We start from the raw sequence: 17,873 nt of genomic DNA on the forward strand, positions 1-17,873 counted from the left end.
GAGCCATTGATGATTTGTCTCAGTTAACTTACTTGTAAAAACTCTCTAACATTTGATCCCAACACACGTAAGATGGTGTCATAACCAGATTCTTGGCAAAACACAAAAAACATCTTCCCAAACATTTGAAGGATTTCTCCAGCATTAAGGTCTGCAAAATAAACAAACAAAACACTAAAATTCTGGGGTTTTTAAAAGTTGCTTTTTGCTAAGAAGAAATAATAGTACAGTACTGATTAAGCAAAATAATAAAATGAGCAGTGTCAACCAATACCATAAGGAAATCAGCAAATTATAGCGTAGAAAGACACACACTATATCTATTACTTCTTTTCAAAACCAGTTATAAAATCTTTATGAGAACTTAAAGCATTTTAGAGATTTCAAGTTAAATAACCAGCACATTTAGAGGACCTTCAAGTATTGTCTCAAAGTTCAAAGGATTGGATTGTGATGAAACAAATTCTTCCAAAATTCTAATAAACACATGTACATTTGTTCTTCTAAACTGAAGCTTATAATAAAGAATAACTGTGATATGCAAAATACATTGTGTACCTTATCTCCATTGGTTGAGAAGCACATATACTATAAGTATCTTGCATTCTATCTCATGCAATTCTAATTTCAACAAACTACAATTCATGAGTCTGTTTAAAAAAAATTTGGAACAAACTATATATGATGTTAAATGCTCACATGTATTAGACATGTTTGTGTTTATGTGTGTATATGTGCATATACATACAAATTTAAGTGGCAGAAATCAGCCAGTGAAGGGGATACTAATATTTACTGAGATCATAGCATGTAGGAATATGAACATAAAGTTAGCCACTTCAGAGGAAAATTGATCCTCTGAGGCCACTATATGCAGGGGTGTCAAACTGCCAGTCTGTGGGCCAGATGCATCACGTGAAAACTGCGCCCAGCCCATTGCCGGCAATGGCAAAACAATCCGATACGTTGCATGATGTCACGTGATGTCACAGGTTTGACATGTCTCTTCTAAAGAAAGTGTTCCTTAGCAGTCCTGAGGTCTGCTCTTAATTTCAAACATTCTAAGAATGACTGCATATACCATTGTCAAGTCATTGAAAAATAATAGTCCAGAAAACTTTTTTTGGACTATGTATAAACTGTCATGTATATCATAAAACAAGTTACAGAAGGCAATGGCCTAACTAGCTGAATTGCATCATATCCTTTAGAAGCAATGCTGAAAGAAAGCCAGATTTACTCACTGAGGACTTTACTTGCTGCAGCAACCAAATCATATGTTTTCGAATCATCATAAATAATTCTGACCAGAAACTGCCCTTCCTCATCCAGTTGTGCCTCTCTCCTAGAACAAAGTACAACATACTTTTTTAAAAAATGATACCGTATATTTTGGACATTTATAAAAGAGAAGATCAATGTTGCTAGTTGCTGAGAACACTGAAAATGTGTAGGAGTGAAGATGTAATGTAGCCCAAGGTAACAATCTTAATGGGAAGAAAAAAGAAATAAAGTATAAATGTCATATTTTGACTCCAATACTAGAAGAATCTCAAATGTAACACAGGAAAACATAACACAGTATAACATAACAACTTATTGGATTTTTTGTGTGGGTTTTTTTTATATGCCTTTGAGTCAGTGAACAAGTCATTACAACTAGCTTCCTAGGTCAGAGAGAGACCTATTGGCTCAAGATCACTCCGCTGACTTTGTGTTAATGCAGGACTAGAGTCAGAAGGACATGTCTGCCAATGGTTTACATATTAACAATTGAAAGAAAATTTTAAATCAGATAAAAAGAGTTACAGTAGTGGTAGTGATTGACATATTATTGCCAAGGGTTATAAATTGTTACTGAATCTGAATTTGGAGAATGAATATGAAAAGCACTGTATGACTCAGTGGGAAAAAAACTTCGGATTTAATGTAATGCTTGAACAATGGGAGAATATATGTAGTAGAAATGGCTATTTTGTATTATTATGTAAAAGTTGAGGTTTGATGTTATTATCTTACTTACTGCACGAAAGGGAGTCAGAAGTCAATGCCTTTTCTTTCTTTTTTTGCTTTGCCCCACACTTTTCCCTTCCCTATTTCCTCTCCTATTTTCCTACTATTTTCTTTTGTGTTTTTGTATTATATATTATAGACAAACAAATAAATAAAATAACAGAATAAGAGAGTTTGAAGGAACCTTGGTGGTCTTCTAATCCAACCCTCTGCTCAGGCAAGAAACCCTATAACCATTTGAGACAAATGGTTGTCCAAACTCTTTTTAAAAACTTCCAGTGTTGGAGCATTCATAACTTCTGGAGGCAGGTTGTTCCAATGACTAATTGTTCTGTCAGGAAATTTTCCTTAGTTCTACGTTGCTTCTCTCTTTGATTTGTTTCTATCCATTGCTTCTTGTCCTGCCTTCAGGTTCTTTGGAGAATAAGTTGACTTCCTCTTCTTTGTGGCAATCCCTTAGATATTGAAACACTGATACAGTATCATGTCCTAGTCCTTTTTTCATTAAACTAGACATATCCAATTCCAGCAACTATTCTTTATGTTTTAGCCTTCATCTCCCAAATCATCTGTGTTACTCTTTTCTGCACTCTTTCCAGAGTCTCTACACCTTTTTTTATAATATGGTAAGCAAAATTGGATACAGTATTCTAAGTGTGGATCTTCTGTTGTTGTTAGCTGCGAAGTCGTGTCCGACCCATCACGACCCCATGGACAATGTTCCTCCAGGCCTTCCTGTCCTCTACCATCTTCTGGAGTCCATTTAAGCTCACACCTACTGCTTCAGTGACTCCATCCAGCCACCTCATTCTCTGTCGTCCCCTTCTTCTATTGCCTTCAACCTTTCCCAGCATTAGGCTCTTCTCCAGTGAGTCCTTCCTTCTCATTAGGTGGCCAAAGTATTTGAGTTTTAGCTTCAGGATCTGGCCTTCTAAAGAGCAGTCAGGTTTGATCTCCTCTCAGACTGACCGGTTTGATCGTCTTGCAGTCCAAGGGACTCACAGGAGTCTTCTCCAGCACCACAGTTCAAAGGCCTCAATTCTTTGGCACACAGCCTTTTTTATGGTCCAACTTTCACTGCCATACATTGCAACTGGGAAGACCATAGCCTTCATTATACGCACTTTTGTTGACAGGGTGATGTCTCTGCTTTTTAGTGTGCTGTCTAGATTTGCCATGGCTTTCCTCCCAAGGAGCAAGCGTCTTTTAATTTCTTGGTTACAGTCCCCATCTGCAGTGATCTTAGAGCCCAGGAAAATAAAATCTGTCACTACCTCCATTTCTTCCCCATCTATTTGCCAGGAATTGAGAGGGCCGGATGCCATGATCTTGGTTTTCTTAATGTTAAGTTTCAACCCAAGTTTTGCATTCTCCTTCTTCACCCGCAACAAGAGGCTCTTTAGTTCTTCTTCACTTTAGTGTGAATCTTACTAAGGCTTTATAATGCAGTGCTAATACTTCACATGATCTTGAGTCTATCCCTGTGTTAATGCCATGTAGGATTGCATTGGCTTTTTTTTTGGTTGCTGACACACATTGTTGGCTCATATTTAAGTGATTGTCCACTTGGACTCCACAATCCCTTTCATAGTTGCTAACATTGAACCAAGTTTGTTCTAATCTGTATCTATACAGTTGGTTTTTCTTGCCTAAGTGTAAAACTTTACTTTTCTCTCCACTGAATTTCATTTTGTTAGATATGGCCCAGTGTTCAAGTCTGTTGAGATCCATCTGGATCCTGAGCCTATCTTCTGGAGTGTTGACTATTCCTACCAGTTTAATGTTGTCTGCAAATTTAATGAATTCCCCTTCTATTCCCTCATCTAAGTTGTTTGTGATGATGTTGAAGAGTACTGGGCCTAAAATGGAACCTTGGGGTACCCCACTGCATACTTCCTTCCATGTAAACGTAGTTCCATTGAGGACCACACTTTGAGTGTGATTTGTCAGCCAATTACAAATCCTTCTGATGGTAATATTGTCTATCCCACATTTTTTAAGCTTACCAAGAAGTAGGTTGTATTCTACTTTGTTAGATCTCTTACTGAAATCTTTGTCAAAGAATAAAATTAGACTTGTTTGGCATGATCTGTTTTTGACAAACCCATGGTGGCTTCTGGTTATAACTTTGCTTGCTTCTAGGTGTTCGCAGCTCTGTTGCTTGATTCTTTTTCAGGACCTTCCTAGATATTGATATCAGGGTAATTGGTCTGTATCATCAGAAGTACCGGAGCATGAAGGTAAAAGGATACTACTGAACTTGCAATATGCTGCTCTTAATTATAAATAAACAGCAATAATAGAAGTAACTAAGTATTTGGAAAGTTTAGAACATGTAAAACTGTATCTAGCCCTCTGAATATGCTGCCCCATCTGGAAAATGTAAATAATTAATGATTTCATACATCTTTATAATAATCAACCAAAGGACAATTTTCATGTGCCAGTCTCATTATTTAATGAATTGCTGTTCATTAAAATGATCCAAGAAATTGAGTAAGAAAAGATTATTCATTGTACCAAATTATAAGTCTAACATTCCCACCAAAATAAGTTGAGTTAGGTTTGACTGTTAATTGCTAAACATCTTTTATAACCATTTTCCCAGCTAAATTTAAGCATATGCCTACAATATACACACTGGAAAAAGATCATTAAGCACATTTAAATTTGGAGTTTAAAATAAAGCTAATCACCCAAGGACTTCATATTTCCTTCCTGAGCAGAAAGTACACTAAAGGTTACTATTGTTTCCTTTTTTCATTTGGAATTAGAAAAATGCATTGTAGTGCTAGTAGTTTTACCAGAAGATTAGCAAGGAGGAATTGGATAATTATATGTAGCTCTTTGATATATTATAATAAAACTTCATATCCCTGTGTAATGATTATGTAACACAGACTCAAGCAAGGATTTATTTTTGTTACTAAAGAGTTATATTTTTGTATACTTTGCTTTGCCTTGTCCTTTGGGTGGGGGTGGGGCATCTATAAAATAGAATTGCCTTTCTCATCTTCAATCTTGGGAAAGAAATATATCTTAATCGTCTGATTGTGTCATTGTTAGTTGGTACTATGCAAAGCATTCCTAGGAGAAGAGAAAATAAACATCTTCTTTGGTCTTGGCAAAATCCATGAAATAACACCAAAAAGCCGTAATATGGTTCAGAGCTCATATATGTCAGTCAGAATTCCCCTAAGATGGGACTTTTCAAATAATAATAATAATAATAAACCTTTATTGTCAAAGTACAACATGTGTATATTGAGATTAGCTGAGCCTCCCCCCCCTGCTCTCTCCCCCCAACACACAGACTTAATCAGAAAGGTATTGCATACTTACTGACTTTAAAGGCATCTGCCCACCATCACCTCTTTTGTATTTCCTGATTGGAACAGGGTCATAAGAATTTTTTTCCTTTGTTATTGTACTTTGGTATCCTTGGATATTTTTTTTATTTCTGCTCATGCTATGTTACTATATTATTTTCTTACCTAGAAATAAAGGCTGAAGTATTCAGACCAGTGAGGTCATTGCTTCCAAATCCAAGAGAATTTGTAATCCAATTCTGCTGGTTTGGTGAGAGACCAATACATCTATAGACACCAAATATATTTTCAAAAATATTCATATGGACAATTTTTATTTGAATGTATGCTTAATTTTAATGCAATTTGAAATGTATCTGATGGAATAATGTGCCATCTCTCTTTTAATCTAAGCTTCATTATATAGATGATTTTCAAGAGTATAGCAGTAGAGAAACCATACATTGGAAATTAGGGAATTAAGCCACCTTCAATAGAACTATTATATATACATGCCTAACTTTCTACATTTGGTATCTATGGGACTTTTAACACCTTGTACCAAGGGCTACTTTATTATTGAATCTTCAATATTTGAAGTGAAATGCTTCTAATATCTGCTCTCTATTTATTGACCTACCTATCTACCTCCATTTTTAAATTTCCTTCTATGAACTATAATGTGTGCATATTTTAACTTTCCAAAAAGAATTTTTTGCAAATAGCTCACATTGCCAATTAGGGGAGGTTGTCATAAATCTGTTTGCTGTGAATTTTCTACAACTTTACATATATGTAAATGGTGAATCATACATGTAGTCAATCATGTAATTATTTCCTTGTAATGAAAATGATCTTTTATTCTATAAGATATTATTCTGATCTCACATTAGTTCCATAAAATATCCTTGATTATATGAAAGCAAATTGTTGTCAATTCTTAGTGACAACATAGAAAGTGACAACATAGAAAGACAATCTGTCCTTAACCTGGTCTTTCAGGTCTTCCAATAATGCACCTATTGCTATTGTAACTGTAACCTGATGCTCATCATCATCATCATCATCATCATCATCATCATCATAAGTTGGAAGGGACCTTGGAGGTCATCTAGTCCAACCCCCTGCTAAGGCAGGAAACCCTATACCATTTCAGGCAAATGGCTGTCCAGTCTCTTCTTAAAAACTTCCAGTGTTGGAGCATTCACCACTTCTAGAGGCAGGTTGTTCCACTGGTTAACTGTTCTAACTGTCAGGAAGTTTCTCCTTAGTTCTAGGTTGCTTCTCTCCTTGACTAGTTTCCATCCATTGCTTCTTGTCCTGCTTTCAGGTGCTTTGGAGAATAGCTTGACTCCCTCTTCTTTGTGGCAGCCCCTGAGATGTTGGAACAGTGCTATCATGTCACCTCTCACCCTTCTCTTCGCTAAACTACACATACCCAATTCCAGCAACCATTCCCTATATGTTTTAGCCTCCAGTCCCCTAATCATCTTTGTTGCTCTTCTCTGTACCCTTTCTAGAGTCTCGACATCTTTTTTACATCGTGGTGACCAAAACTGGATGCAATATTCCAAGTGTGGCCTTACCAAAGCATTGTAAAGTGGTATTAGTATTTCACTTGATCTTGATTCTATCCCTCTGTTAATGCAGCCTAGCACTGTGTTGGCTTTTTTGGCAGTTGCAGCACACTGCTGGCTCATATTTAAGTGATTGTCTACTAGGACTCCAAGATCCCTCTTGCAGTTACTACTATTGAGCAAGGTACCAGCTATACTATACCTGTGCATTTGATTTTTCCTGCATAAATGTAGAACCTTACTTTTTAACCATTGAATTTCATTTTGTTAGATAGCGCCCAGTGTTTGAGTCTGTCCAGATCCTCCTGTATTTTAAGCCTATCTTCTGGAGTATTGGCTATTCCTGCCAGCTTGGTGTCGCCTGCAAATTTGATGAGTTCCCCATCTATCCCCTCATCCAAATCGTTAATGAAGATGTTGAAGAGCACTGGGCCCAGAACAGAACCCTGGGACACCCCACTACACACTTCCTTCCATATAGATGCAGTTCCATTGAGGACCACACGCTGAGTATGGCCTGTTAGCCAGCTACGAATCCATCTGGTGGTGATGCTATCTAATCCACATTTTTCTATCTTATCAAGTATTTTCCAGCGTATAAGACGACCCGGCGTATAAGATGACCCCCTACTTTTAAGAAGTTTTTCAAGGTTTTTTGTCTTATACGCCAGAAAATACTTACATGCCCTGCCCTCCCTGTCCGTCGCAGAGGAGGCGAAGGCCCGACTGGCCCCGCCGGCCCTCCCACTGCTCCCGCGCTTCTGCTGGCCCCCAAGACGCAGTGTTTCCCAGGCGGCAGGCAGCGCCGGAGGGCAGCCGCCACCCGCCACGGCCAGCGCCCCTCCTGCTTTCCCCCCCAGGCCTTGAACTTCTCCCATTCAGCGCAGGGTGGGGCAGCTCCGCCCGCAGCCTCTTTTTCATGTGCCGCTTTCCTCTCACCGTCGGCCGAGGCGCGCTCGGCCCGGGCTCCCGGTCCCTCTTCCCGACCGGCTTCCCGCCCTGCCCCTCATGGAGCTGGACTGGGCGTGCAGCCTCTTGGTGTGGCTGCTTTTCCTGGGCAGCCTGGCGGTGCGGCTCCTGCGCTTGGACCTGTTGCTGAGCCGGCGGCGGCTGCTGCGCGTGGGGCTGCTGCCCCTCTGTCACGCTCACGGCGGCTGCCTGCTGGCTCGTCTCGGCCAGCACCGCCCGGCGGAAGTGCAGCATCGGACGGGAGCAGGACTTCCCTGCCGGCTCCACGCTCTTCGCTCTTGAGGCAGCTGCTGCCTCAAGAGGGAAGAGCGAGCCGGCAGGAAAGTCCTGCGTGCGCGCGTGTGTGCAGGACTTCCCTGCCAGCTCCCATCCGACACGAGGGAAGAGCGAGCTGGCAGGGAAGTCCTGCAAATGCACGCGCACGCAGGACTTCCCTGCCGGCTCCACGCTCTTCGCTCTTGAGGCAGCTGCTGCCTCAAGAGGGAAGAGCGAGCCGGCTCTTCCCTGAGGCAGCAGCTGCCTCAAGAGCAAAGGGCGTCAGATGGGAGTCGGCAGGGCAGTCCTGCACACGGGCGCACTCTTCAGCTGCTAAGGAGCAGCCGGGGAGTGCGCGCGTGCGCAGGACTGCCCTGCCGGCTCCCGCCAGACGCCACCCACTGATTTTCCGGCGTATAAGGCGACTGGGCGTATAAGACGACCCACCAACTTTTGAGAAGATTTTCAGGGGTTCAAAAGTCATCTTATACGCCGGAAAATACGGTAGGTTGTGATATAATTTATCAAATGCCTTACTGAAGTCCAAGTAAATTATGTCTACAGCATTCCTCTGGTCCACTAATTTTGTCACTTGGTCAAAGAATGTAATAAGATTTGTCTGGCATGATCTGTTTTTGACAAACCCATGTTGTCTTTTAGTGATGACTTTGTTTGCATCAAGATGTTCGCTGATTTGTTGTTTGATTATCTTTTCTAGAATCTTCCCAGGTATTGAGGTCAGGCTGATAGGTCTGTAGTTTCCTGGATCTATTTTTTCCCCTTTTTTGAAGATGGGAACTACATCAGCTCTCTTCCAGTCCTCTGGTAGTTCCCCAGTGCTCCAGGTTCTTTGAAAAATATAGATCAGTGGTTCTGAGATCACATCTGCCAGTTCCTTGAGAACCTTGGGGTGTAATCCATCTGGTCCTGGTGATTTGAACTCGTATAGGCTTGACAGGTGTTCACTTACCATTTTCTTGCCTATCTTAACTTGCCTTTCTATTCTGTTTTTTATGGCACTGTTTTTGGTAGGTTGGACTGTTTTTTCCCTTTGTGTAAACACAGATGCAAAAAATGAATTAAATAGTTCTGCTTTCTCCCTATTGCTTGTCACCTTCTTGCCACTTTCCTCCACTAATGTTGTTGCCAATATGAAGCCAGTCTGTTTTACCATGTTGTCTGTACTGTGATTTCCTGACTTGTATACCATGTTTCTCCAAAAATAAGACCCACTCTTATATTTTTTTGCCTCCAAAAGAGGCAACAGGTCTTAGGACCGCTGCAGCCAGAACTCTCATGCCCCGACACCTGTGGCGCTGCTGCCCAAGTTCTTCTGCGGCTGCTTACAGCCTCATGCCATGTGGCACATTGCACCGGTGCCGCCGCTTGCGGCAGACAGCCGCATGGCTGATTGCATCAATCACGCTGCTGCTGCCGCTCGTGGCAGGAGGCTGTGTGTCTCATCACACTGATCACACCACTGCTGCTACTTGCGACAGGAGGCCATATGGTTCACTGCGCCACTGGCACCACTGCTGCCGCTCACAGGAAGCCACATGGCTCACTGCACCAATTACACCACAGCCACCACTAGCAGGAGGCCGCATAGCTCATCGCACAGTTGCTGTGAGCTGCAGCAACAGTGCAATTGACAGGTATGATAATGTAAACCTACTGTCTTCAACAAACATGCTTCTTGGGTTGATACACATAATTTTCAGAATTTTTGAAGTCATGAACTTTAGCTTCATGTGCAGGAGGCCGTGTGGTTGATTGCGCCGCTGCTGCCACTCACAGAAGGCCACATGGCTCGTCGCACATCTGCTGTGAACCGCAGCAGCGGTGCAATCAGTGCAATGAGCCACATGGCCTTCTGCTGCGAGCAGCAGCAGTGGCGCAATCAGCCACGCGGCCTCCTGCACATTAAGCCAAAATGGTTTCTTTTGAATTCATGACTTCAAAAATTCTGAAAATTATGTGTATCAACCCAAGAAGTATGTTTGTTGAAGACAGTAGGTTTACATTATCATACCTGTCAATTAAGACTAATTTTTAAACAGACTCTATTAGATATGAATACAGACATTGGGGATGGGTTCTCTTATGTTTTAAAACATTGCTGATATCATTTTCAAGCAGAAAGATTCTTTCTATCCTAAAGTTGAATGAACACGAGTCAAAATTTTAGTAATAAGCCTAGTAAAATATTAGAATACTTTTTCCAACCCTGCAATCTAAAATTAAAATATTAACTTTTATAATTATATTATAAATTTTCTTAATATATTGGTTGAAAGTACCCTAAGGCAGGTATTTATGAAAAACTCCCATTTGCAATTGGGCTTTTTCTCAAAATATTCATGAACTATAGTTGTTGTTGTTAATTGCGAAGTCATGTCCGACCCATTGTGACCACATGGACAACGTTCCTCCAGGACTTCCTGTCCTCTACCATCTTCTGGAGTCCATTTCAAATGTTTACATGAGATTTCCTTTGAAAATAGCTGCTGGGTCAAACAAATACAGAATAATTGCAATATGTAATTGAGGTCATATTTTCCTCCTAATTTAGAAGATACTTCAGTTTTAGCCAAACTGATTTGCAAAAAACAACAAACAAACAAACAAACAAAAATATAAATGGGAGGAAAGTGACAGTAGTGGAGGATACAAAGGAGCTTAATTCAAATTATTTATAATGATATAAAACCTATTTGTTGGCTCTGTTATTGAAGTATCTTGATAAACTTTGCCATAAATAAAGTCATGCACTAAGACTCAATATGTGCCATCAAATATTAAAGAAGTACATTCATTTCAAGTTATTACAAGCAAAAATAATTTATAACAATTATTAATTCTTAACACTTCTTGTCATACACAAAATTGTTTTCATATATCATTAGCAAAATAAAAAGTTAGAAAAAGAAACTACCCTTGTTTCAGGGCACGCCATAAATGGACTCTCAGTGGGTTTTTTTGTATAGTTTTAGCTGTTCCTTTCCTGTCAACCCTAAAATAAGAAAAAGTTGGTGCTACCAGATCTGGGCTACAAAAATCTGTACTTCTATTATAGTCACCTTGTCAGGGAGATGGGTAGCATAAAAATTTAATAATACATAAATTAATAATAATCAGATGGTACAAAAAAAGATACAGAAAAATAGATTTTGTACTTCAGATACAGATATACACTGTAAGCTAAATACATTCATAAATGTACTGTATTTATGTTATACATAAATGTGGTTTATCTTATCAAACCATATTTAAGATTTAGCACATTTTAGGATTTAGAGATGATAGTGCACCATTAATCAAAAGTTTTGCAACCTGCTCTCACCCTTGGTAGATTTAATTTTAATTTAATTTATTAATATTTCTATACCGCCCTTCTCCCGAAGGACTCAGGGCGGTGTACAGGGCAAGAATAAAACACAAAGCTACAAAAATTAAAAAGTAATTAAATACATGCCCATAAAAAACAAAGTACATTAATAAAACCCCAATAAAATGATAGTAAAAACCCCACCAATCCCCCCTCAGTCCAGGCCGGCTTGTTCAAACAGGTATGTTTTCAGATCGCGGCGAAACGAGCGAAGATCGGGCGCCGTCCGGAGCTCAACCGGTAACTGGTTCCATAGCTCCGGGGCGCCCACAGAGAAAGATCTCCCCCTGGGGGCCACCAATCTACATTCTCTGACCGGTGGCACCCTGAGGAGGCCCTCTCTGTGGGAACGCACAGGGCGGAGGGAAGTTGACGATGATGATGAAGATGATGAGAATGTGTATAAACACTAAAGCAAATAAGTCTAATTCTTTTTTTCTTTTTTGTGATCAATAAATATAGTCCTTAATGAGGGTGAAGGTTTGTTCTCCAAGTTTGTGGATTGGTTTCCTAACGTTGCATTACCAGACTAGGTAACCTCTTCAGTGGAGTTTAGAGGGTGGCAGTGTCATTGTTCTTCTGTTTATAAGGGTCAGTAGGTCTTGTGATGGGTCAGGTGTGGGTATGTCAAGTAAGGGTCTTGTGATTTTGAGTCATCAGTGGGAGTCTTGTAATGGATCTTGTGATGGGAAGGTTACATCAGGTGAGGGTCATTGGGAGGTGAAGTGCTGGTGGGGGGGGGCTTGTGTGGGATGGTTGAGGGTCCGTGCTGTCTCTGGTTAGCTGTGCAGTTGATTTAGATTCTGAGGGTTTCGTAGGCTGGTTGTAGGTCAATGTGTCTGTTGATGGAATTACTTATGGAGTGTCAGGCTTCGATGAACTCATGAGCATGGCGGATGGTAGCATGGCAAATGATTTTTGTGTTACTCCAATCAAACTGGTGCTTTTTGATATCGGTGTGGTAGAGATTAAGGATTTGGGATTGTGGCGTTTGACTGCCAGCCAGTGTTCATGGATCCTGGTTTTTAATTGACATTTGTCCCACATAAGACTTGGTTGTAATTGTTATAGTTGATTTTGTAGATTACATTGTTTCATTCATCCTTCTGTATCTTGTCTTTGATTCTGAATAATTCCTGGCAAAGTGTGACTGTGGGTTTGTGGACTATTGCTATTCCTAGAGGTTGGAAAATTCTTGCTGTCATTTCTGACATCCCTTTTGTGTATGGTAGGGTTAGTTTTTGCATAATGGTTGGCTGTGTAGTGTGTTGTGGTTTGGGTCCTGTGTGTCAGAATACGAAGATTTTTGGATAGCTGTTACAAAGAAAGATGTCAAGCAGCCATTTCTCTTCCACTTCTCTTAGTGTTGTGATGCTGTATTGTGCCCTGGCCCTTCTGAAGAGTGTCTGGACACAGCTTCTTTTGTGTGTGATGGGGTGGTTGCTTGCGAAGCTGAGGATCTGGTCCGTGTGCATGGCTTTGCGGTAGATGCAGTTCCCAGTTCTCCGTTGTCTAGTCTCCTTATATCAATGTTGAGGAATGGGAGTCTGTTGTTTCGTTTCCTCTTCACATGTGAATTTGAGCCCAGGAAATACATTATTGAGCAGGTGGTGTGTTTCTTCAATTTGGAATCATTTAATAGTCATTTATGTTTGACCTATTTCTATCACAATTTGGTTCATTCAAGGACAAGACAAAAAGAGTATTTATTAGCAGGGAAGAGCAACACAGAAAGAAGTGGAAGTTAAAATCACTGCTTATGTTTTGAAATTAAGTTGGGTGGGCATATGCCACCAGTAAACAGATTACAGAGGATAGTGAACAGGCTTCTCTATCACATAAATTTAGTCCTTTAGATAAAGGGCAAACACTGTAATTCTGCTCAATAATCCAAATAACTGAGCATATTTAAGCTGCATTAAGCTCAATGAGAGAGATTTATATAAACAAATAAATCCTAATGTTTGCAGAGAACATTAAAACAACTTACTTTGGTGTATTATGTGACCTATTATAGTCTAATATTTTGATCTACCACATTATATAAGAGTATTTTCTAAATTTTCCTTTCTTTTTCCAAATTTTTGTTTGATGGACAAATGATATAAATTGAAAGAACTAACCAATCTATCAGGGAATTTTTTGCAAAGTAGCACTTTTAATATTTCTGCTATTTGTTCACTCTTTGTATCAACCTTCTATCTAATAGTGGTAACTATAAGCAATCAGGCCAAATGACAACTAAGCATCTGGGTAGGCAGAGGAAGGACAGTGATCATATTAACAGTTCAATCTTTTGCTCCATATTTTGCAAAAAAAGCAGCATTTCATTGGTCTTCTGCTAACAAAACTGTATGCAACCTGATTACATAGCATTGTTTTTCCTTACTGTGATTTATGGCCATGTTAGAAAACATGACATATAACCTTGATGCTCTATCTAGATACAGCATTAACAATTCATTGTGAAAACCCTTGTAATAAATTTTTAATATAAAAAGGAATAGCTCATTAGTAGAAATGCTCCCAAGAGAACAATGGCAAAATTGAATGGAGATCATCCTAGAGAGAAAAAAGAAAGCACTACATTCATTTTATAAATGTTAATACTGCAGGGTTTTTGTAACTGGAACTAGAAAAAGAAACAAATGGTTTAGCCTAACTGCTGCTATCTCACTTCTGTAATCAGCGTTTGCATCAGGGACAAATTTTATGCAAGCATGAGAAAACACATACACAGATGTACTGAGGAGGGAAGAAGGGAGTGTACAGGAATGATTGATGTCTTTCTTATATGGTAATAACTCTATTGTCTAATGTTGATTGGTTGACAAAGTTTATAAAGCGATGCCATTAACTTTCTAAGGTGTGGTACCTCTGAATGCAATCACTGCCAGCGTTTCAGATTATGACCCACCCAGCACTTCATTTGATCGAATAAAAATACTGTCTCCCTATGGGAACCTCCTTCTGACTTTCTTGATTGGACTGTATAGATAAGAGTCTCAGATTTCTTTATGCCAGAGGACACTTGAAATAACTTACAATACAATTCAACTTTAACTAGGACAAATTTGATAATAGGCTGTCACAAACAATTAAGTCAGATACAAAATATTTATCCCATGTGACTTAAATATTTTCTGAGCTCGTTTATCATTTTAAATACTTCTCATTCAAGCCCATATTCAAGATTCATTGTTTCTGAAACAAGCACGGTGGCCCCAGCATTTTCACTGGTTTAACTTCTCTAGCCACTATTTGCTGGGGGGGGGGGGAGAATTTCCTGGCAGACGCCTTGTCGAGAATACCTCAATACGAAAGTGTAAAGTCAGGGTTGGTTAAATCTTTATTTTCCCTGCAACAATTAGTGGCCCCAGTCAATATTAGGGCACAGACTAAGGGCACCCGCTGCTGGACAATGCAGCACTGGCAGAATTCAAAAGAGCTCTGGAGAAGGATGAGTAGTTTTAGGACCATGGAAACCTTTGTACAGTGAAAAATGGGCTAGCTTGGGTTGGTGGAAAGTTGTATGCTCCAGTCACCCAGAAACTGAAAATTATACAGTCCTGTCACAACTCAAAGTTGGTGGGACATTTTGGGTTCATAAAAACCCTTTATCTGCTAAAAAGACAATTTTGGCCGTTAAAGAAGGACATTGAAAGTTATGTTGCCAGCTGCCCTACTACATGTGTGGCAGCCCAAAAGAGGCAAGGCAAAATGCCTGGGCTCCTACAGTCAGTCACAAATCCTTCAGCACCCTGGAGACAGATCTCTATGGATTTTATTGTGGAGCTGCCTGAAAGCACAGGAAACACTGTCATTTGGGTCGTTACAGATTTATTTCCAAAACAGGCCCATTTTATCCCATGTTAGAAGATCCTGACTGCAAAAACACTGGCCAAATTATTTGTGCAGCATATTTATCAGCTGCATGGAGCTGCAAAATGGATAATTTCAGACAGGGGTGTCCAATTCACTTCCAAGTTCTAGAGAGCCTTTTTAGACATTTTAGGTTCTGATCAGGGGTTTTTCATCTAGTCATCATCCTCAAACGAATGGTTGGACAGAATGAACGAACATTGTTCTAGAACAATATCTTCATTGTTTTATTAATTATCAACAAGACAATTGGACTGACCTACTACCATTCACTTAAGTGGCCTATAACAATGCAGTGCATTACAGCACTGGCTTTACCCCCTTTCAATTAGCTAATGGACAAATGTTCAACCCTATGCCGGAGCTACCTGCTAACAAACCTGCCATTTCTTCCCTTAAGGACTCTGTTCAGCAGTTACAAAACATTTGGCCTGTTGTCAGGAAGGCCCTTGACAACACTAGGGCAGCCTACAAAGCTCAGGTAGATTAAAAAACAAATGGTATGAAAGCCTTTTCATATGGGAGACAAAGTTTACCTTTCCACTAGGTTTTTGCAATCATTACAATCCTCTAAAAATTAAGGCCAAAATACATTGGTTCTTTTCCTATTAAATACATAATCAATCCAGTTACAGTTGAACTAGAACTCTCCAAATGTCTATGACAAATCCACCCAGTTTTTCATTGCAGTCTCTGGAAACCTGAAATTACATCTATGCTTCAGCCTGCGGCCATTCCTCCTCCACTTCCCATCATGGTGGAGGATGAACAACATTTTAAAATTAAGGACATTTTAGACTCTCGTAAACATCATGGCTCTACTCAGTATCTTGTGGCTTGGAATACCTTCCTGCCTTGCAGAACAAATGGGTTTATAAGAAACACATAGAGGCCCCTAGGCCAGGGCTTTTCAACCTTTTCACAGATTGTACCACTTTTAGGATATGGCAATATTCGAGTACCACCAGTCACCTAGCAAGGTGACAAAAACTTGATCACCAAAAAAGGGAAAAAAGTAATAAAGTACAAGTAGTCCTCAACTTACAACAGTTCATTTAGTGACTGTTCAAAGTTACAGTGGCACTGAAATAAGTAACTTATGACCATTTTTCATACTTATGACCATCGCAGCATCCCCAGGGTCAGTCTACATTTGGATGCTTGGCAACTGATTCATATTTATGATGGCCACAGTGTCCCAGGATCATGCGATCTCCTTTTGCAACATTCTGACAAAGTCAATGGAGAAACCAGATTCACTCCTCCTATTATATCCTCTCCTCTCCCCCTTTTATGTCCTCTTCTCTCCCCTTTATATCCTCTTCTCCCCTCCTTTTATATCCTCTTCCCTTCTTTTATATCCCTCTTCCCTCTTTTATATCCTCTATTCTCTACCCTTCTTTTATATCCTCTCTTCTCTCCCCCCCCTTTTATATCCTCTCTTCTCTTCCCCTCCCCCTTTTCTCTTCCATGCACTTCAGCTGATTCCTCTCAAGGATGCGCTTCTCCATCTCTCTTTCACCGTCCCCTTCTCTTTCCCCCGTTGTCTTTTTTTCTCTCCCTCTCCTGCCAAAACCATCTTCTTTTATAGCCTCTCCTCTCCCCCCCCCCCCCATTCTCTTCCAGGTGAGCTGGAAGCACTAATCCTGGGGCTTCTACCTCACCTCCATAGTTTTTCAGAAGTGTGCACCAATCCTGGGCTTCTGCCCACCCGTCATAGCCCTGCAGAAGTGTGCATCAATTCTGGGCTTCTGCCCACCCCCCATAGCCCTGCAGAGGCACTGATCAGCTGCAGCTGAGTGCACCAATCCTGAGGTTTCTGTCTCGCCCTCATAGCCCTCCAGAAGTGCTTGCCAATCCTGAGGTATCTGTCTTGCTCCTGTAACCCTGCAGACGTGAGCTGATCCTGGGGTTTCTGCCTCACCCCTGCAGCCCTGCAGAAGCGCAAACCAATTCTGGGCTTCTGTCCAACCCCCATAGCCCTGCAGAAGCACTGATCAGCTGTAGCTGTATACACCAATCAGCTGTAACTGCATGCACCAATCCTGGGGCTTCTGCCAAGGCCTGAAAGCCCTGCAGCTCCAGCTGTATCTCTCTCAGGCTTGTGCGGTGCTGCCGCTGCTTCAACTCATTCCCCTCCCCTGCTGCACTTGTCTAGGACGGTCGCATACCACTTGCCACGTGCCAAAGTACCACAGGTGGTACATGTACCATCAGTTGAAAAGCCCTGCCCTAGGCTACTTAAATGTTTCCATGCTCACTATCCTGATAAGCCTGATTGATGTGATTATGTTCCTCTTTTCCCCTTTCCTCTGTTTTTCAGGGGGTTTTGTCATTCTATTAGGGGGGCCATATGTAAGACCCCTCCATTTTACCTGCTCACATTTTATTACTACCTTGTTTAATTGTTTAATCATTTTCAGGAGGTGCCATTCTGGTGGGAGGGGGCTGCTTGCTGGGGGATGTATTTGCTTTGATTGC

At 40.6% G+C, this 17,873-nt stretch overlaps 1 protein-coding gene across 2 annotated transcripts in view; it reads right to left on the minus strand.

Annotated features, from left to right (window-relative positions):
- The window catches only part of GUCY1B1 (guanylate cyclase 1 soluble subunit beta 1), a 90,811-nt gene that overhangs the window by 58,355 nt on the left and 14,583 nt on the right, over window positions 1–17,873 (minus strand). For both annotated transcript variants that reach the window (XM_083366926.1, XM_083366927.1), the window contains exons 3-4: window positions 1,245–1,345; window positions 33–151 (exon numbers count right to left, since the gene is read on the minus strand). In XM_083366926.1, coding sequence (XP_083223052.1) covers window positions 33–151; window positions 1,245–1,345 — 220 coding nt within the window. The remainder of the gene's footprint in view (window positions 1–32; window positions 152–1,244; window positions 1,346–17,873) is intronic.

Source organism: Vipera ursinii, assembly GCF_947247035.1.
Source record: "Vipera ursinii genome assembly, chromosome: 7".
Taxonomy (NCBI): Eukaryota; Metazoa; Chordata; class Lepidosauria; order Squamata; family Viperidae; genus Vipera; species Vipera ursinii.